The sequence below is a fragment of the Podarcis liolepis genome (assembly GCF_965112155.1).
Source record: "Podarcis liolepis genome assembly, chromosome: 9".
NCBI lineage: Eukaryota > Metazoa > Chordata > Lepidosauria > Squamata > Lacertidae > Podarcis > Podarcis liolepis.
Genome location: NC_139564.1, coordinates 59,227,807 through 59,249,877, shown reverse-complemented (window position 1 = coordinate 59,249,877; position 22,071 = coordinate 59,227,807). Strand labels below are relative to the sequence as shown.

General features: G+C 40.1%; 1 protein-coding gene and 2 long non-coding RNA genes across 7 annotated transcripts in view; 2 read left to right on the top strand and 1 right to left on the bottom strand.

Moving 5' to 3' along the window:
• Positions 1 to 10,406, top strand: part of GABRA2 (gamma-aminobutyric acid type A receptor subunit alpha2) — a 73,757-nt gene extending 63,351 nt beyond the window's left edge. For all 4 annotated transcript variants that reach the window (XM_083460052.1, XM_083460049.1, XM_083460051.1 and 1 more), the window contains 2 exons: positions 5,001 to 5,203; positions 7,449 to 10,406. In XM_083460052.1, the coding sequence (XP_083316178.1) occupies positions 5,001 to 5,203; positions 7,449 to 7,745 (500 nt within the window). In that variant the 3' untranslated portion in view covers positions 7,746 to 10,406. The remainder of the gene's footprint in view (positions 1 to 5,000; positions 5,204 to 7,448) is intronic.
• Positions 1 to 22,071, top strand: part of LOC310686473 — a 209,427-nt gene that overhangs the window by 85,189 nt on the left and 102,167 nt on the right. The window lies entirely within an intron of this gene.
• Positions 13,695 to 22,071, bottom strand: part of LOC310686413 — a 202,397-nt gene continuing 194,020 nt past the window's right edge. Inside the window, exons 2-3 of one of the 2 annotated variants that reach the window (XR_014515876.1) lie at positions 16,559 to 18,480; positions 13,695 to 16,516 (exon numbers count right to left, since the gene is read on the bottom strand). This is a non-coding gene — a long non-coding RNA (uncharacterized lncRNA). Of the gene's footprint in view, positions 16,517 to 16,558; positions 21,860 to 22,071 lie in introns of those variants that run through there. The other variant, XR_014515877.1, reaches the window with a different exon arrangement.

The window sequence follows — 22,071 nt, the reverse complement described above, 5'->3', positions numbered from 1 at the left end:
TGAGATTTCAGGGCTTATAGGGATTTTCAGTACCAGCAATCCAACCTTCCCATGGGATGGATGGAGGGGAGTACAGTTTCAGCGTAGTGAAAACCCCATGCAGAGGCAAGTGGAGGCTGTACAGTGGTACCTCGGGTTACATACGCTTCACATTACATACGCTTCAGGTTACAGACTCCGCTAACCCAGAAATAGTGCTTCAGGTTAAGAACTTTGCTTCAGGATAAGAACAGAAATCGTGCTCCGGTGGCGCGGCAGCAGCAGGAGGCCCCATTAGCTAAAGTGGTGCTTCAGGTTAAGAACAGTTTCAGGTTAAGAACAGACCTCCGGAACGAATTAAGTACTTAACCCAAGGTACCACTGTATGTCTGATCTGCATTCTTTTTGCTTGCCTAAACATTCCTCAGCTGTTCTGACTTGAAACGTAACCTCAATATCTTCCTTGAATCCCACTTGAGTTAAAGTTACAGTGGAGAAACGTAAGTTGTGCCTCATTTGTGTGCTTGCCTGAGGCAGGCAGGGGAAAACCCTGGTAGCTTCCCTATGCTAGCACTGGGTTAGGAATACATCCGAGCACAATTATCAAAAGAGCAGTTGCATGGGGATCATTCTCAAACCCAAGAGCAGATGTGCTTGCAGAATAGTGGGTGTGGTGATCACACAGGTCCCCGGACATTTGACGGTCTATTGACCCTGTGCCACCACTGTAATTGCTTTCTTCGCTACCACCAACCCGTTTCTCACAAGTACACATGGAGTCCAGACAGTTGTTAACATTAACAAATAATCAAGTTTATTTTTATAAGCATGAAAAAGCTTATGGTTTCAGTTAATTTTTCTTGGAAGTTTCTTAATCTTAGTTTCTTTACTGACCCAATGTTCCTAACAACTTCAAACAACTATCTGACTCCACCTAACAGTTCCTCTCACTCTCTCACAACACAACACAACTCAACCAACCAACCCACAGACTATTCCTCCCTCTTCCTTCTCCAACTCCCAACTCTCCACTGACTTTCACACAACTCCAACTCTCACTCTAACTCCTCCTATCAGTTTCCACTGGCCAATCACGTCACACTCATTTAACCCTTTCCTTATGACCCACCTAGGAGGCAAACGCCACAGTGGGGTATGAGCCAAATGTGGAATATTACAACTGTGCTTTTCCATGAAAAGTTTCTTCTTCTTCTTCTGCATTATGCACATGAGCGAGCTTGCTTTTTATATTGGAAGACACCCTGAAGCAGCCTAAAAAGAAACTATTTTTAAAAACTGAGATGTTGAGTATTTCTTGTCTGAGATCTACTCTCTGTCCCCCTCCTCTCTATTTCACTTTGCTCACATAATGTACTTATAAGCAGTAGGTTGCATTTAAGGACTTGGGATAATGAGGCAATTTTAATAATCACGCTCTCCAGTTCCTTTCATTTATGACATCTGTTTAATGTGGTTGACCTAAAGTGTCCATGGTGAATTACGACCAAATCATTTGTTGTCTTTGCCTTGCTTCAAATTAGCCTGTGTAAAAAGTTGCAGTGCTGCTAATTGGATAAATCTTGACTATGTTCTTCATAGAAGATGCATTTGAAAAGCATTTGATTGTGCCTTCAGGGACTAGGCATAAAGCTGGCACAAAATTGTTTGGTTCAAGATTCCAATCTGTTTTTATTTCTTAAGGTATCTGTGCCATTTGTGTTTTTTCAGCAATGCAAGTCAATGACTCTGCGCCTCTAATTAAATGCCAACTATTTTTTAAAAAAGAAAACTTGCAAAATACAGACACATTAAATACACTGGATATTAAAAAAGCATACAAAGGATATCTAAGTCAAAACCTTCACCACCTTTGTTAGTACACAAAGTAGTTTTTCAGGTATAGCATCTAAAGTCCTGGGCTACATGTGCTGAATATTGACTTGTATAAAGAGCAGGTACAATTCACCCCATGACATGCCAGAGGGAGCTTATCATAATCTGTTTTGGGTTCAACAATAGTTTCCTTTCCAAATTGGTATTTGGGAAGCACAAGTCTAAATTTACCTTTTGTGCATAGAATAGTTTGCATGCCATTGGTCAATCCTGACCAAAATGTTCTTTCAAAGAGCAGGCTTTGACTTAAAGGTAAAGGGACCCCTGACCATTAGGTCCAGTCATGGCCGACTTGGGTTGCGGCGCTCATCTTGCTTTATTGGCCGAGGGAGCCAGCGTACAGCTTCCAGGTCATGTGGCCAGCATGACTAAGCCGCTTCTGGCGAACCACAGCAGCGCACGGAAACGCTGTTTACCTTCCCACCGGAGCAGTACCTATTTATCTACTTGCACTGGCGTGCTTTCGAACTGCTAGGTTGGCAGGAGCAGGGATCGAGCAACGGGAGCTCACCCCGTTGCGGGGATTTGAACCGCCAAGCTTCTGATCGGCAAGTCCTAGGCTCTGGTTTAACCCACAGTGCCACCCGCGTCCCTAGGCTTTGACTTAGATCACAAATATTTCAATTTTAGAGGTCAAGTGCATGAACAGGAATTTATAACCCAATTGCACAATTTTGTTAGCATTGAGAAATCTATTGAAAAATATGAGGACCAAATAGTGACTACTATTGCTGCTTCTTTTTCTTTGCCCTTCAGTTGAAAACTAGAGTTGTTAGAAATGTTAACAGGATCCCCAAGTTGCTTAGAAATAATACTCAGATAGATATGGAGACATGTTATAAAATTCACTGAATCAATCTGTGTGTGAGTGTGTGTGTGTTTGTAGTGGTATACATATATTTTGTGGTAAGAGCTTTTTTCTAAAAGATTGCCATCTCTGTAATACAATAGAGTTTTTTTTGTTTTTGTACTAATTATGCCTGCTTCCTCAGCATTGCTAATTTTCGTACAAAGGCAGGTCAGACAGTAAGCCACAGGCAAATCATCTTTGCATAGTTCTCTGTCCTGGGGGAAGACAGATAATGTGGAGAGTTTCTTATTCTAATTAAACTTAATCAAAGTATGTTATATTTGAATGAAAAAATCACAGCTAAAAATGGAAAGAGTATTAAATATTGGACTTCTGCTGTTTTCAGATTACTATCTTTGTCATTTGGAGGAGACTAGACTCTTGGCATCAAGTAATTTATTTAATGATGCTCTCAAACCCTGCCAGAAAACTACCTCACAAGTTTCAGTTTATGGACAAACTACGCATAACAGATGCAGACTCATTTGCTGAAGCTTGAGTCTTCCTCCCCAAATACATATAAAGCAATTACAAATTTTAGACAAAAGGTATGGGGTTGGCTTACAACAGAAAGATCCCAAGAACAAAAAAGAATTAGAATTGTTTATATAAATATGATGCGGGGGGGGGGGGGGAATGCCACCTCAATTTACAAATAGCAGATACCTGCAATCTAACAAATAAATCTGCGTTTTCTTCTCTTGAGCTTTCATTACACTAGTGGGGAAGCTCTGGTGCTAATAAGGCATGGCAGGCTTCTCCATTTGGCCTGCAAGGCCTTTGGGGCAAGCCACGGCCACCTGCCCATCACCTGATGTCATATGGCAGGCATCCCCAAACTCCACCCTCCAGCTGTTTGGGGACTACAACTCCCATCATCCCTAGCTAACAGGACCAGTGGTCAGGGACGATGGGAACTGTAGTTTCAAAACAGCTGGAGGGCCGAGTTTGGGGATGCCTGTCATATGGTGTCAAACATGGGATTGGTAAAGTTGCAGTTTCAAAGGTATACTTGGGAACGCAATCTAAACCTTAGAATCTGCTCCTAATAGCACCACAATAGACCCATGGCTGCCAAGGAAATATTGGGAATGTGCGACTGCTTATTTGCGCCTATGCATTTAATTCAATATTGTTTGAATTGGTGCTTTGCCCTGTTTTACCTTTTTCAGCATGGAAAGGAACTGAATTCATAGAGCACTGAAATCAAGCCACTGTGTATTGGCACTTCAAATAATGTATTGGATATGGTCAGAGGGGTAACTCCTGATATCTCAAACAACCCCTGAAAAATAGTAAATAATTGACTTGTGCTCACCCCCCCCCCACCGCCCCCACCCCCACCTTGTTTGTAGTTCTTGTGAAACATGTCAAGGCGAAACCTACTCATCTGCCTTTTCATTTTGCCAGATATATGTGAAGCTCATTCATTTTCCTGCAGGAGAGAAGCAGAAGTTTCCACTTCACATGTTATACAAAGGGAAGACAGTGTGAATTGCATATTGTCTGTTGGTGCTATTTTGTCACATTATTGCTACCCTAAAAAGCAATGGGTGGTATCCAACTAAACAAGGGTGCTTAGCAGTGCAGTGGAATTTCCTTATCCTCTCTTATACCCACACTGCACTGCGGAACCTGTAAATCTCTTCTGGGGTATTCCCCAACCCTCTGGGGCAGATTTCCTCAGGGTGCAGAAAGAGGAAATGGATTCCGCTGCACAGCCAAAAGTCCTTGTATAAGTGGAACCGTTTAGTTGGCTACCACCCAATGTATCTGCACAAAGATACAGTGGTACCTCGGGTTACATACGCTTCAGGTTACAGACTCTGCTAACCCAGAAATAGTACCTCGGATTAAGAACTTTGCTTCAGGATGAGAACAGAAATTGTGCTCTGGCAGCACGGCAGCAGCAGCAGGCCCCATTAGCTAAAGTGGTGCTTCAGGTTAAGAACAGTTTCAGGTTAAGAACGGACCTCTGGAACGAATTAAGTACTTAACCCGAGGTACCACTGTAGTATCAAGTTTTGTGCATATAATCTTGCATACTTTCTTAGTCACAATGTGCATCTTAACTGTGACTTCTGTAGAGCTTTATCTCTCTCCACTGAACTCTGGATCAAGCCCCCATAGTGTTGTTATCAGCTGCAATCAGCAGCTTTACACTAATCATTTGTAATCACTAGTTTTTGCTCCTGATGATAAATATTCTTCTTTTTTTAAAAAAAACCATTCTGAATTACTCTGACCAACACTTTATTTTCCTCCGTTTTCTCCCCAGGAGTCACAACTGTGCTAACAATGACAACTTTAAGCATCAGTGCTCGAAATTCACTGCCCAAAGTAGCCTATGCCACAGCTATGGACTGGTTTATTGCTGTTTGTTATGCATTTGTATTCTCTGCCTTGATAGAATTTGCCACTGTAAATTACTTCACAAAAAGAGGATGGGCGTGGGATGGGAAAAGCGTAGTCAACGATAAGGTGAGTGATAAAGAAACGTGCTTAAAGTTCCTTCCAATTCTAAGAAATCAATTTAGTAGCATCTACAGCTGATAGCTTTCTATTACTGAAAAATAATTGAAATCTTAAAACCAATATAAAGGCAGAGCAGATTGACGCAGGAGAGGAAAGGAAAAGAAGCTGGCAGTTTGAGCACACACTTCAGCAGAAATTAAATTGTACATATGGAGTCTCCTCCATCTGCTTCATCTTGGAGAAACAAATATTGTCCCAAGGCTGCCTACAAATTAAACAATAGCCCATTTATGCCTGTTAAATATCCAAAATAATCTCAGGCAGCATTTCATTATCTTCGTCAGTTTGTTGCACGAAAATGAATGAGGCCTAAGCTACTTTCCTATGATGAACCTTAATCAGGATTAACGAAACCCAACACCTCATATTTCAGTCCCACATTTATGCTGTTATGTGAGAAACCTGGTACTTGCTGTTTTAGCTTAAACACTTCTCTGGTGTGTTTGGTTCTTTTTTATAAAAATAAATGTTATTTCTGAAAACTGCACCGAGAGAGGTTTTTTGCCCTGAAAAGCTGCATAAAAATATCAAAATAATTAGTTCACATTGGAGCTAGTTTCAAACCAGTTAGTGGTAGAAAGTCAGCAATTTTACTCTTATTTTACTCCATTTTAATCTGCAAAAATGCATTAAACCCTACTTAAGAGCCCTGTTCCAGCTCCCCATTTGGAACTTTTCACTTCACCACAGAAAATAGGGATCTTCTTCATGGGGACTATTTTTCCCTGAGCGACGCAAATAAATTACATATTTATTATAGTTGTTTACCATACTTCTCCCAAGAAGCTAGGGCAAGATAATGTGAATATTCTGTGGGGCAGAAGATAGGGGCCTATAGTCATCCTTTTCTTCAACTCTCAGAGCTGAAGGCAGGACTTTGCCCAAGATGTTCTAATCACCAGACCAACCAGGTAAAGGGTGTGTGTGTTTTGTTGTTGTTGTTTTGCCAATTTGTTGCTCAACCTGCTAGTTTGCTACATACATGTCTCATGTGAAAGTAGAATTTACGTGTAGATTAAATTTGCAGGCTTAAGGAATCCGATTGTACTGAACATCAGAGACGTTCTAAGATTAGGAACATCACAAAGGTCTTCTGGGTATGTCCCATAATACCCATGGATCACAAAAGATGGAAACTGGAAATCTTCATTGGATATTTTGGAAGATGTATTAGTATTTAAAACAGCAACTCAACTGTTAGAGACAATAGATATTTTTTATTGGGGATGGGTCCTCCCCCCAGCCCTATATAGCCTTATGCTTGAGCATAAGCATTAGCTCACAAAAATCTTTGAGGGGGGGGGAGATTCTGAAGTTTCCAAAGGAACACTGGAACATTATGAGAACATATGTTATTGACTGTGCAGTCAGATTCCTTGCAACATCTGTCTCCCTCCTAAGCCTATTAGGATTTTGCATCACTTATACAAGGCATCATTTTCTATTCTGTCCTGTATTTGTCAGTGGCAACTCGCCGAATTTCTCAATTGATTCTGTTGATGTGTATTATTTGTGTGTTGGGGAGAAGAGAAAGATTGGAAAGATTACCAAGAGGCTTGCTGAATCTAGGCACACATTGCAGCCGATGTGGGAATTACACATGCTCCACATTATTAGAGCAAATACCTGAGATTATAGAGTTGCTATGTATCAACAAGACCTGAAGGTATGCTAAGGTAGTCTAAGAAGGCAGGTGAAATTTGGATGTATCCCCACTCAGCTATACATTTGCACAGAGGAAAGAGAAAGCCTGGTCACCATAATTCCAGTTTCCGCAAAACCTACTTTCACGTATGCATTGGGCGAGATTTTCAGAGGAAAACAACTGCCAGACTTTAGAAGACATCTGAAGACGGCCCTGTTTAGGGAAGCTTTTAATGTTTAATAGATTATTGTATTTTAATATTCTGTTGGAAGCTGCCCAGAGTGGCTGGGGAAACCCAGCCAGATGGGTGGGATATAAATAATAAACTATTATTATTATTATTATTATTATTATTATTATTATTATTATTAGTGCCTGTGCTATGCTGCAGTGTATACATGCCCCTGAAAAGGAGCTTACAGTATTTCATACACCCAGGGGGAGGGGGAGGACTGAAGCAAGGGTAAGTAAAACTACTAGCCACCATTGTGACATAATGCAAGTACCATGATTGGGTAATCAAATGCCATTTTTGTTTCCCCTCAGAAAAAAGAAAAGGCATCGGTTATTAAGAAAAACAACGCCTATGCAGTGGCAGTTGCCAATTATGCACCAAATATCACGAAGGACTCTGTTCTCCCGACAATCTCCAAGAGCGCTACCACAACAGAACCCAACAAAGCCAAGCCGGAAGCCAAGCCACAGGAAGCAAAGAAAACCTTCAACAGTGTTAGTAAAATCGACAGGATGTCGAGAATAGTTTTTCCAGTCTTATTTGGTACTTTCAACCTAGTGTACTGGGCAACATATCTAAACAGGGAACCTGTCTTACATGGGTTTTAGGAGCAAACCTTAACTTTATGCTGAGGGCGTATAACATCATTATAATCAGATTGTTTTCCTATGTACAGTACGACTAATAACTGCTAACCCGTGAACCGAGATGTACAGAATGTATATAGGTATCATGTCCATTTATCTCCAAAGGAGGTGCACAGAGTTTATTCATGGGATCTGTAAACAGATGGCACCCATGGCAAATATAGCCCGCTCTCCTATCCGTGTGAGTTCTCCTAAACTGGTATTCAAATAATGCTGAATTATATCCATACAACCGCATATGGTCCTACATAACTATTTAGTAACACTATTTTTTTAATTTAAAGTTTAAGATATTTTTCTATAAAATGACTGATTCTACTTTAATGCAAAGAAACTATCATTTAAAAGAGAAGGGTTTTTTTATAAGAAGTAACCTTAATTTCTTACGGTAGCAGTGCCCATGTAAATATTACAGGTGTGTGGTGAGCTCAAGTATTCTCTTATTCGCAACCATTATGAATGCAAGATATATGTCAAGGCTATTGGAATGTCAGGGTGAAGCACCTCTTTACTTTTGAGTCAAGCGCTGAAGTTGCTGATTAACAGTTAGATCTGTGGTACGGTCAGCACTCTGCCCCTGAAGCAAAAGGATCGGGTGCTTGGGCAGGTCTCACAAGAGAAGAAAAGTTTCCAGCCTAGCCCCAAAGCTGGATTCATATCAATCATTGTAGCAGAAGTGTTTTTTCTTTCTTTCTGTCCAGTGCTAAAGTGTTTTATAAAAGCAGTTGTGCAATGTGGGGGGAGGGATATCGGGGGCAAGGGAATGGATGCTGAGCCAACCTCTCCGTGCCACACTGTGGTAGAAGTTGACAACATACTTTTTAAAAAATAAAAAAGTGATGATACACCAAAGTAAACAACACAAACCTGCTTGCTCCTAGTGAAAAAACATTGGCCAATATTCATTCAGTCCTTAATAGTTCTTCTAGCTGTTAACAGCTCCCTGATTTGGGCCCAAGAGGGGTGGGTCATATGGCTCTTTTTCAATATGAAAAAAAAAGAATCATATAAAAAAACATGATCAGGGGCAGTGTTAATTAATAACAGTGACTTCATACATTATTTTCTTGGCTCATCACAGATGTTTTCTATGGTGAACTTTACAGGCACTTCCTTACATAGCATTGCATGGGCTGTTTTGGCTCTGATATATTCAGGTAGATATAGCAAGAAAGGGATGCTTGTCTGGCAAGTGGTACAGAACAATCAAAGTAGGGTATTTCTTTTTTGCTGCAGTTGCACAGAGAAGCAGAACTTACTCCCAAATAAACATTCAGGGTCAGGGGTGTAAATAGTGCACAGTAAGGTGAGATCAGGTATTAGAGTTGTTGTTTTGTAATTCGTTGATATGCAGAAGGAGAGCTATTCTCCTAAATAAATGGTAAACTCTGGATCTTTCAGATGAGCAGTCCTAGGGCTGGTTCACATGTTACTACACTTGGTTGCTGTGCAGTTGACTACTTGCAGCTGAATGTACAAATGGAATCCATTGATTCAAAGCTTGCCCACCTACATGCAGAAGCTGTCTTCTGCTCATGGAGGGGCTGTTTGGCACCGTACTCCGAAGCGTCGTATGAGAAAAGCTGCTATAAAACCTACCTGTTGATGGCACTAGGAAAATAACTGTGCAAACATTTGCAGGTTAACACAAGTGAGAGCATTTACCTTTCCTCCACTGCTGTTTGTTGCACTCAGCTTTAAAGAGCGGATTTATGCTCCGGGGCGGTGGAAAAGAGCTCTCAGACATGAAACTTTAAAGCATGGAACTGTCCCTGGAAAGGGCAGGGCAAAAGTTGTGTGGATAAGCCCCGGCTGTTTTAATTCTGCTTGTGGGTCTTTGGATTCGATCCGTTTGTTTGAGGCGATAGTGAGAAATGTTATAGCTGTGTTTTATATCGGCAGTGCCCGTGCATTCGCAAAGGCAAGTCATTCATCCAGATGTGCTCCCGCAAAAAATTCCAGGGACCCAATACAGATGGGAACATGTTTTTGCAAATGGTTCAATTTGCTCTTTGAAATCTCACAAAGAGCAACATTCCGGATTCTTAGCTGTAGGTTTACAAGGTTACCTAGTAACATATTGCACATAGTAGCCATTCACGAGACAATTTTAAGTATTAATCCCGTCTTGTGAATTGAAACTTTTATAAATTAACGAGAAGAAGAAAAAGCCAAATGTCCAGAAAAAAAGCTTTCAGATACTCTTCAGGGTTTAAGCATATTGGTAATATAAAACTTCTGTGTACAACTTTTCTGAAGTACAGTTTCCATGAAATCTGCCTTAAAAGGTTAACTTTGTGTATCCATAGCAGCCACTGGGAACCGTTCTTTGGGATTTCGTTTTCATGAGGGGGTCCTCATGATTAAAGATTATTGCTGCTTTTGTAAATTGCAAGCTTACACTTTGCTGGCATAAATTTACAATGACTTTATATATTAGAAATAATTTTGCTAAGAGGAGGTCTTTTTTTTTAAGAAAAGAAAATCCAGTGCATCATCAATACTTAAATGCAAATGGAAACAAAACTGGAGCCTCTGTTTGCAAATTTTGTATAATATTTAATATTGATCCATTAACTATTTCTCATGAAACCTTTGCAAATATTCCTTATACCCCCCCCCCCGAAAAAGGCCCTGTAAATCATACTACCATAAATAATTGTGTACTGTATTTAGATTTTAATAATACATTTGGCCAGTCAACGGTATTTTGATTCACGTACATATTAGCAGTTATTAGTTGACCTTAAAAAAAGATCCACCTTTCTGATGGTGTCTTTATAGTAGAAGCATATGTAGTCGTATAGTGTCATTTATTGCAGTTTTGTACAGTACTTGAGTATAGTGCATAACTAGATATTGCAAAGTTTAACAACACTGTTTAAATATTTCTAAAACAATTTTAAATTACCTTAAGAGGTGGAAACACACATGCACAAAATCAAACAATATTTCCATTTGCTGTTTTATTTTCTGTATTGTTTCATTTTCCTTTAACGTGGTTACGGTCTTTACTCTGCATGAGAAATATTGATGGCAAGGTCACAAATGCATTTTATTGGTTAGAACATTGAGGTAAAATAGATCTTCTGAGATTAATAGTTCCATCCTTTACATGCAAACTCAGAAGTAACCCCACTGAGTTCAGCAGGACTTACTCCAAAGGTGACCATGTGTAGGGTTGCAGCCAAAATCAGGTAAGATACTTAACACAATGAGAATAGGTTGAAAGGATAGAACATTACCTTCCCCATAATGTATACATTTGATCCCCTCTAATCAATTCATCCTCTTCAGTAACAGTAGTTGGGGAAAATGAGCACTTTATTTGAAACATTAAAATAGAAAAAAAATCCTTATTTTCATACCTATTTATATATAACGTTAGATCTGTGTAGTACAGAAATGTGTGATAAAGTTGTGCAAGGTTTGAAGGCAAGCAATAAAAAAAAGTTATTCATGGTACAGTTATACATATCTTTAAAAAATGTTTTATTTGTAAAATATAAATATACCCTTTGATGCTACATTTTCCAGGTACAAATAAATATATAAATATGTACATATGTAAAGCACTTGTAAATACTAGTAATATAGACAATTTTATTCAATTTTATCTTTGATTTTGGCAAAGGGCTCTGACAGCATGACTTTAAAACAAGGCCCATCTTCATCAGTTCTTGTCCTGTTTAAACATTACATTCTTGGGAGAATTCTCAATCTGTATTAATATCAGGCATATACAAGCCCACTGCTGCTTGTCGGGGGAAGAAAATAACTACCATATTTTGTTGGCTGTGACACCTCTCTTTTTGGCTACCCAATTCAGATTTCATTCTAAGGGTGGACCAGGTGGTTAGAGACACGATTTACCCAAGTAATATGATAACAGCCCAGTTCATTTGTTGCTTTCTTCCCACTACAAAGAGCACAGGAGATCCAGAGTTTGTGGTCAGTGGGTTGTGAGAGCACCCAGGAACGTAATAATTGGAGCTTTGTTGCTGGTGTGCGGTGTGCAAGCTCTTTTATTGCCAAACGCTATGTGCTTTCAATCTCTTTAATTACCATGGGAGCTGACAGCTCTCAGTACCGCATAGGACTGGGCCTTGAAATAAGGAGGCCAATGACTATATTTTACATCCTACATGTTACATGTAATCGAGGTGGACAGCTGAGATGTTTTTCTCTTAAACAGTATAAAATCAGAACTTTGTCTTCTAGAAATTGGCAGAGGGATGAGTTTAGCATTGGTTACTCAGTAAGGCACACGTTCTTAAGGAACAGTGGACCCATAAAAAACCCTACAGAATCAAGTAGGTTTCTCCTGTTCTTCCTTTGGATCAGTGTTAATATACATGCAAAATGCAATTCCTATTTATGAATAACCGTTCGTTTTGCAAATTCAGTCTGCACAAAGGGACCTATCTTCGCCCTGTTGCAGTTGTCAGAACTGTTGGAAACAGGCAGAAGTCAAAGCTAGGAATGTTGACTTAAACAGAACTATTTCATACAGCCTGTCATATGTCTGAAGACTTAAGTATACAATCCTATGCACACTTAGCTGGAACTGTAAGCCCATTTGAACATCATGGAACTTATTTCCAAGAAAACATGCATAAAAAAATAATTGAGCTAAATGTGAATGTTTATTGCAAACATTTATTTTTATTTAAGGCATTCACACACTACCTATTCATTAGCATTTCTAAACAGGACACAGTATTTAAAAACAAACCAGACAGAGAATAAAACCATGAACATCCATCATTAAACAGAGCATAAATTCAAATATCACATTTAAAAGCTTCCTGGAATAAGGAAGTCTTTGTCATGCACCTAAAGTTCAGCAAGGTGAGGGCCCTCTCTAATTGTAAATTGGGAGGGAGTTGGGCCCACAGCAATGAGTGCACAGCTTCTAGTAGCTACAAGCTGTGTGTCTGGGCCATGAAGGACCACCAACAGAGACTCTCCCCAAGATCCCTTGTGATTGGGCAGGGATATAAAGGATCACCTGGTCCTTAAGATATCCTGGACCCAAGTTGTTAAGGACCTTGTAAATTCGATACTACATGGGCAGCCAGTGCTGTAGTATGTCCCCATCAGTGGTAGTAGTTTACATCTACACTAATAATAATAATAAACACTATAGAATATTAGTAGATTCACTGCAAAGGCACAAACCATAGCTTTGCTTATACCCAGGGGTCAGCAAACTTTTTCAGCAGGGGGCCGGTCCACTGTCTCTCAGACCTTGTGGGGGGCCAGACTATGGGGGGGGGGAATGAATGAATTCCTATGTCCCACAAATAACCCAGAGATGCATTTTAAATAAAAGGACACATTCTACTCATGTAAAAACACGCTGAGTCCCGGAACATCCACAGGATGGATTTAGAAGGCGATTGGGCCCCTGGGCCTTAGTTTGCCTACCCATGCTTATACCCATCCCATTCCTACTCAAATAGATGAGGCGGTAATTGTTACGTTGTTTTTAGCAAAAGCATACCTCACGGAAAAATTAATGCCTCCAAATCCAACAATAATACCCTGATTCTCAAGTTATGGGTAGCTGTAGTGGTGGCCCAGTGCTGGCTGCAACTACAGAGCTACAGCTATGTCCTGCACAGAGCAAATGATGTCAGTCTGTCCGGTGCTGATGCTTGTGAACTGTGACTGCATTCTAATAGGATATAGATAAGGACAGTTGCACTCATATGGATGGCACTGTGTCCAGCACTTTCTAAATGTATGTTATGTAGTAATTTTGGTGGTTATATTACTAGCTCCTAGCTAATTAGTTCTCCCCTCCCTTTTCATACCTTTGCAGCCATTCTCAAAAGCAAGAGAAAGATTATAATGCTTTTTGCGGGGGGGGGGGGGGTTGTGTGTGTGTGTGTGTGTGTGTGTGTGTTTTTGAGAGAGAGAGAGTTGGAGATTGCATGATAGAACCATTGTTGCCTGTGCTATACTTCGTTTCATTTTGATCGCTATCGTCTCGATCAAACAAGTTTTTGCATATTTTCGAAACACCGAAAGAAACATGTGAACACAGATGATAGCAGGTGAATATGCACACTTAGTATGCAATTAAAGTAATATTAGTTCACCTTCAGGTGTGAGGAGTGGTGAATCTCCTATCATCTGCTTCCAGCCTTACTAGCTTTCTGTGATAAAACTCTCTTCTATATCTGGCAGTGCCACACGGATCAGTTTCAACTGACCATGACCATGCTGGGTCAGGGCCCCCTCCCCCAAAAAACATTGTTCTGGCACAGGGATCATAATGGGTTTTTCTGACTGCTGCTAGGTTCGCTTGTTTGCATGTGTAGCAATGCATAGGATCTAGCCTGCCTCCTAGTTTTTCATATGAACATGATTTTAACTATTTTCTACCCATTGTCATTATTCTCTGGTTATTATTTTAAAATGATTAGCGGTATCAATTTTAAGTGGCCTCTGTTTAATTGAGCATGAAATTCAAGTTATAAATGCACTCTTAAATAGACGTACTGTTTATTTTCCTTGGCAGCCTTTTATCTCCCCCCAGTATTTAGCCTAAAGTTTCAACCCTAAACAGAAAAAAATAAGTCTCCTAGATCAGGCATAGGCAAACTCGGCCCTCCGGATCTTTTGGGACTACAACTCCCATCATCCCTAGCTAACAGGACTAGTGGTCAGGGGTGATGGGAATTGTAGTCTCAAAACATCTGGAGGGCCGAGTTTGCCTCTGCCTGCTCCTAGATCCAAAGGTTAGGGACTTTAGATGGGCAATATGTCATAGTAGCAATGACCAGTCCCTCTGTGTTGTTGTCCATCATTAGTTAATCTTCTTGAATTTGTGCCTAGTAATCCAAAGAATTAATGCAATATGGGTGCTTGTATTGCTCTGATTTTGAGGCAAACACAATGAGCTTATGGTGGTCTGTCTTTGCCACAGAAGCATTGATAGTTGTTGCAATGACTGCTAGGCCCCGTGTTTCCAAACCTGTGTCTGGTTTGCTAGGCTGGGCTTCCTGCACTGCTGAGGAATCCTATCAGCACAGCTGTATTGTGGGTCACACTTGATGCTAACATTTACAATTGGATACAAAATAATTCTGTATTGGCAATTGGATCAGTAGCATTGAGGCTCCAATGAAGGAATTAAGAATGACTTCAGTGGGAGCATTGCACTACGTAGCACTAAGTCACAAAGACTATGGTAAGTGTTAGCAGGCAGTTGAAAATTTTATTAGCCAATTAGAAAGATAAGGAGCTGCCTTATGTTGAGCAATCAAAACCATTATTATCTACACAGACTTGGCAGAAGCTCACCAGGGTTTCACCTTACCTGGAGTCATCTGGGATTGAGCCTGGAAACTTAGAAGTGCTCTAACACTGAGCCATGACTCTGATCTCCTGTTTTATTTTCTGTTTTCAGAGGATTCCTTGTCCAGGTGCTTGGTGTCAATCCTTCTTGTGCAAACTGCACACTTTTAGGATTGCAACCAAAAGGACAGTCTAGATATAAAGCCTTGTTTGTATGTGCAGGCCATCTTTGCTGCATCGGTACACAATTGTGAGTTGGATCAGAGTGTAAGTGAGGGGAGGGGAGAAGGAAAAACGTGAGAGTTAATCTAGGGAACCTTTAATGGGAGAATCTGAAAATGTAGGTGATCTAGGAGTTACAGGGAGCTAGGATAGTGTTCAGTAGATTGACCATCAAGGAAGAGACCGATTTGTGTGCTTTTCTGAGCACATAAAAAGAAGTACAATGTGGTCTTTGGGTTTATTTAGAGTAGATAGAAAGTGAACCTATTTTGTGTCTTGACTCATTATTCTTTAGCTTGGCACATAATTTAATTCCTTAATGCAATGTATGGTACATATTATAATTTTTGTTGGGTGCAATCTTTTTCTGATAACAGAAAGAGAAAGTGAAAATGCCGCAGCTGCTACAACTTTAGCTTGTTTGCAGTTAAGCTTTCTCCCCCGAAACTTCTATTTCATTTTTACCAGAACAAATATTAAATCCAAATCTGGGAAAAAGAAGTCAAACTCATAAGACAAGATATACTAAAATTAAATAAAAAATCCTAATGTACCTGCTGCAATTTCAGAATTAGCAGACTCCTAAACTATCTCAGGTTGCATGAAATTTTGCCTTGTGCAGAGAGAATTTTAGTTATCATTTCGGGGGGGGGGGTAAATGTTGTCCTGTCCAACACTTAAATAAAAACTGCTTAGTGGGTTTGTGGTGCTCCTCTGCTAGTTGAAAAAAATGCAACCCCTTGCAACAATAGAATAGTGGCAGTTCTACTTGTTGAATTTTGCATCTGTGTTGAAAAGGTTGCAGGGAGAAATTGTTGGATGTGGTGGTACCTTTGGTGAGAACTTCGCATGGATTTCATTAGGTTCAACTATATTGATCAATAGCAAATGAAATTTAATTTAATTTTAATAGCTGGTCAAAGGCTAGAGTTAGCAGTTCTTGATGCAAAGTAGTCTCTGTGTCTTCAACATCTGTATGGCAGTTAAAATCTTGTCTGGAACAGCTGCTGCTGTGATGATTGCAGAATCCACTATTCTGAATCATAGTTCCGCAGCGATGCCATCAATTCAGGACTTTGGGGCTGACACCCAGTGTCCAACTCAGCAGAATGATTAGAAGGGCCTCAAAGAGCAGCAGGGCTGGTGAAGCACATTTTGAAGTGACCCCCGTCAAGTCCAGAATCTAACATTGCCTAATTGCACTACACACACATACACACAGACACACAGACACACAGACACACACACACACACACACACACACACACACCCCGTCTTCACATTGTTAAATGAGTACACCTAAATGTACAACTCAAAATATAAGGTGTTATTGTGGAAAATAAATATCTGAAAATATGTGTTCTATATAGGTATGCTTGTTAGAGCAGAGACTGGCAACTGTCCCTGCTGTGTGTTCCCTGGGTGAGAGGCCCAGGTTTATTACTGTGTTATGTATGAAATGGCCCTCTGGCTACACAGAGCACTCCCTGCAGAACACAACACTGCTATACTAAGGCAGTCGGAAACTGTGCTCTTTGTGATGGAAATGGGTAGTTGACATGATTCTGGACTGAGAGATTTAATGGATATAGCTTTTATAAGAGAGTGAAGCAGGGTTAGTGTTTAATCTGAATTTGAGTGGGAAATTGTGAAATGCTTTAATGGGAGGAATGTCATGAATGAATAAATAAGGTCTTGTTTTCTTTTGCAGAAAAGTAAAATGAGTAGTTGCTGGCCGTAGATTGTTGTATGTTTACTTGAGAAAAGAAGAATGTACTTGAGAGAAACTGTTAATTGGAGTCCTCAGAAAAGGGCATCTACTTATTGAAACATGTAGAGCATTTTCTCTCAGAAGCCTTATAATAGCTGCAAACCAGACCACATTTACTTTAGAGTAATCCTGTTTAAAGAAATGGGGTTTTGCCACTGTAAGTGGCTTGTGGATCTGGCCAATGTGTCTTCCATTGGAACACTATTAATTTGAAATTAATAATGTTCCAGTTTCTTACAATATCCTTTTGGTTCATTTATCTTATTTTTCCAGACGTTGTTGACTCTAAACCCAGATATCTGATCAACAGAAAATTATTTTACAACCGGATTTTTAAGAACCTGAAACTAGGCAGTTTTGAGTTATTGGAGCTAGCCAGGATTTAGGAAAGATGAAAATTAAAGTTGCTGTTGGCTAGAGTAAAATCCACAAGGAAAAACTACTTCTTCGAATGATTTGCCACATCTGTGTGGGTAGACAAACCCAACTGTGCTATAAATGGTTGCTGATGGGGTTAGCTACCCACGTGTAGGTGAATCCATGCTAAAATCGTATTTTTTATAGAAAGAAGAGTCCATTTAACTGAATGGAATACTTATGAATAAATATGTACAGACTTGGTGTGAAAGTCTTGCTGGTTTCAGTGAAACTTAGGGCTGATTTACACATACACATGATCATTCTGTATCTGAGGTGTCATTTAAACAGTCCATTCAGACTGTGGGAAGCACTTTTCCATGGAAACCCCTTACAGTGCTACTGTAATGTTTAAAGGCCTACAAGGTTATGGAAATGGCCAGATATGTTCGTCTTTCTTATGGAATTAGAACTCTGCCAGAAAATCAGTGCTCCTTGTAACTTTTAAAGAGCACTTGAAAAGCACTGTGTTTCCTGTGACCTCACCTCATTCATGTCTTCTAGATGAACAGGTGTTTGTGAACCAACCCAGAATTACACCTTTCTTTAGTCTGGGATGCATTTTCTCTCTCAATAATATGGGCTGCTAACTGCTCATAGAGCTTATTTGTGCTGAGGTTTTGGCGTTTGGATGTTTATAGGCTTTTGCCGTAACAACTACCCCAATCTGAAGCCTCTGCAAACTGATATTTCCAGACTCAGTTGGGTGTTTGCATTTGCCTGTCTGGAATATGCTCCACTTGCATTCCCACTCAAGCTGTCAATGTAGGTTTCATTCCTGGTTCTTTTGCACACTTCTGTCATTCTCTTTCTCAGATACAGGAAAGCGTATTAACTTTCTCCATGTGGCTAATCATTTATGATTTATTGCACTGGTTCTGTGCCGCAAAACATAGTGTGGTAGCCTTTAAGATGGGAGTTGGGGAGTCAATGGGCATGCCAGTTTGAATTCAGTCAACATAGATTTAGTTAAAGAAACTAATTTACTTTGAAACATCTTATATCTGTGTCTCTCCTCCTTCCTCAGTTTAATTCAGCTAACTGACTTTTTAAAAAAACAAACATTTAGGGATATGTAGAGATTGATGTGCACCATAGCTTGATTTAGTACTTCTGAAAAGTGTTACGAAATGTGTTTTTTAAAATATGCAAGATGGCTTGTTATTATTTATTAAATTTGTGTACTGCTCTTCATCCGAAGATCACAGGGCAGTTCCTGGTGCACTTATAATAAGCTCTGTAACTTGGTTTTTTTTAATCATACACCTTAAATGTTAATTGTTGCATAATGTCACACCATTCTGTTGGCCTGCAACTCATGTAACTTGTGTTCAAGGTGCTCAGGATTGCACTAAATTCAGGTTTTTGTAATATTTAGTTTTTAAACATATTTGGCCTAGAGGAGCTCTAGTGCAAGCATAGGCAAACTCGGCCATCCAGATGTTTTGGGACCACAACTCCCATCATCCCTAGCTAACAGGACCAGTGGTCAGGGATGATGGGAATTGTAGTCTCAAAACATCTGGAGGGCCAACTTTGCCTATGCCTGATCTAGCTTGATAGAGTTCTTTATCATATCTGTTTAAATTAACACAGAATTAGAGAAGAAATTGTTTGTTTTTGGCAATTCTATCTCAGATTATCATGTTAGTTGTATCAAGCAGTCATGGGTTTACAGTATTTAGCTTTCAGCACAGAATGCAACATGGAATTTATTTATTCATCAAAAGATACATGTATAGATATATGCTCTGGGGGTAAAAAAGCCAACTGCTAAGGAAAACAAGGGAAAGTTTGATGGGACTTCTGTTCAGCACTGAATAGTAATTCATTTGGCTTCATCAAAACCAAGGTTTGTGATATGGATAAAGTGGCTTCTCTAGGCCAAACAAATGATCAAACATACCTTAAGAAGTTGGCAACTTTTGACCCACCAAGCCAAATGCAATCCACTAGCCATGCATTTTTGGCCTGCCAGATATGTGTGACAAGCCCACTTTTTCTGTGTCCCTTGCTGACAGCAAATACAGATTCACTGAACCACTGGTAGGACTCTGTAAAACATGCCTAGCTGGTGGACTGCTTGCCTTGGTGAGATCAAAAGTTGAGCAAGCCTCGTTTATAGCCAGCTTGTTTTCAAATGCCATCTGAGTTACATAGGACCCAAGCTGTTCGGGGTCAAAGCCAGCACTTTGAATTTGGCTGGGGGATAAATTGGAAACCAGAGAAGATGGTGCAATCTAGGAGTTACTGGCTCCATATAATGCACCCTAGTTAGTGATCTAGTAGCTCCCGTGAGCTGAGCACACTTAAAAGGCAGAGCCATGTAGAGTGCATTGCTGTGATCCAGTGGATAACTGTCCCATGTGTGATAGTGACAAGGCCTGACTTTTCCAGAAAATGTTGCCACTAAGGCACTACCCTAATCTAGGGAAAAGTACTCACATTCATAGCCACTATGACCAGGGCATCCAGGGGCAGTGTTGGGTCCAGGGACACTCCTAAAACGTGACCCTGATGAGACTTTTTTGATTTTTTTGATGAGTGAAAAAGGAGCATCAGTGGTGAATTGTTTGCTTTTCTAAAGAAACACACACACACACAAACACACACAAATTAAACACTTGCACAATAAAAAAAAATCTGCATGATAAATGTAGTCTATGTAATTTTGAACATCAGTGTCATTAAAAAAATCTCTGGATGGCAGTTCACTTTTAAGTGTTCTATAGTTAAGGAGAAAACAAAAAAACAAAAACAAAGTGGGATTATAATATTCTGTAATTTGTGACCTTGTTTAGCTGGGGGGAAAGTTATTGCTTTCATGAAAAATGTAAAAGAAATAACTTGACCAATGTTTGAATGTGTCACTCTGCTTGCTGTTAAAAGAATATTTATTAACCCCCACACAGAATATTGCTAAATATTATCTTTTTCGTACTTATTAAAATAATTTAAATAGACTGTATTTGTTTTGTTTTGGCTCTGACGGCATACCTCTCCACATCTCTGTGTGTTCTGTAAAACGGGAAGAATGGAAGCACTATAATGAAAGCTATTCACATAAAAGAAAAAAAATCCTCTGTGTTCTGTTGTACTATTTTGTGTGTCAGGGGTATTATGGACACCGCCTCCTGCGTTGAGTGGGAGGCGGATAAATAACACCCAGGACATGGGGGTGGGTGAAAACAAGCCAGCACTTTTGCACTTTGGAAAGCAGGGTTGCCATGGCATTGGGTCAGGTTTTGTTAGCCCCTAAGACTTCTGATCTAAAGCCCAATACACCACAGGTGGTGCTGTGGTCTAAACCACTGAGCCTAGGGCTTGTCGATCAGAAGGTCGGCGGTTCAAATCCCCATGACAGGGTGAGCTCCCGTTGCTCGGTCCCAGCTCCTGCCAACCTAGCAGTTCGAAAACATGCCAGTGCAAGTAGATAAATAGGTTCCGCTCCGGCAGGAAGGTAAACGGCGTTTCCGTGCGCTGCTCTGGTTTCGGTGTTCCATTGCACCAGAAGTGGCTTAGTCATGCTGGCCACATGACCTGGAAAAACTGTCTGCGGACAAATGCCGGCTCCCTCGGCCAGTAAAGCGAGGTGAGCGCCACAACCCCCGAGTCGTCTGCGACTGGACTTAACTGTCAAGTGTCCTTTACCTTTTAAGACTTCTGATCTAAAGCCCAATACACCATCCCAGCTTGCCTTCTGGAGAATGCAGTGGCAGTTCACCAACACAGAAGGACCTCTGTGCCACATGACTGGAATGCAGCTGGTAACCTGAGATGAGTGATGCCAGGCCAATCCCATCCAAACTTGGGCCAGGAGCTGGTATTCCTTCTCAATACCCCCCCCCACAAGGCACCCCATATTGTTTCTCCACCCAATGCCATTTCCACCAAAATTTTGGCAGATGGCCATAAGTAGAACATCTTGCAATCATGTGTTACCCACCAAGAGACAGGAAAAAAACCTCTCAACCATTGCAATTTCCTTCCTTCCTTCCTTCCTTCCTTCCTTCCTTCCTTCCTTCCTTCCTTCCTTTCTTTTTGTTAAATGCTTTTTATTAACTTATTATTACAGCACATACACACACGACACTTAGAAAACAAACTACAAAAGAAAACACAAAATAAATTATAAATATATATCCATAAATCCGCAAGTATCTGCACACGGACTTATGTTATCCAATCGTTAGTTCTTATTCTATTTTAATAGACTTCCTTCCTCCTCAACACGGGTCTGATTTTAAACTTGATAAACTGTTTCTTTCTCATTTCGTCTTTTCTACCCTTTTCCATATGTTGTATTTGTAAACCGTGTTTTGTTTTGCAAAAATTATTCGAAGCAAGACCAGGTTTTAATTTGAGGGCACTGGTTGTTGTTTTTTTAATAATCTGTACTTTCCCCACTCTTTTTGAAATTTTTGTTTAGACTATCGCCTAATTGCATCCGTCATTTTTGCCAATTCAAGGTAATAAAAAAAAATCTCTTTTGCCACTCTTTTTTTGTTGGTACTGTTTCACTTTTCCAGTTTTTTGCAATTAGTATTCTTGCTGCAGATGCTGCATAAA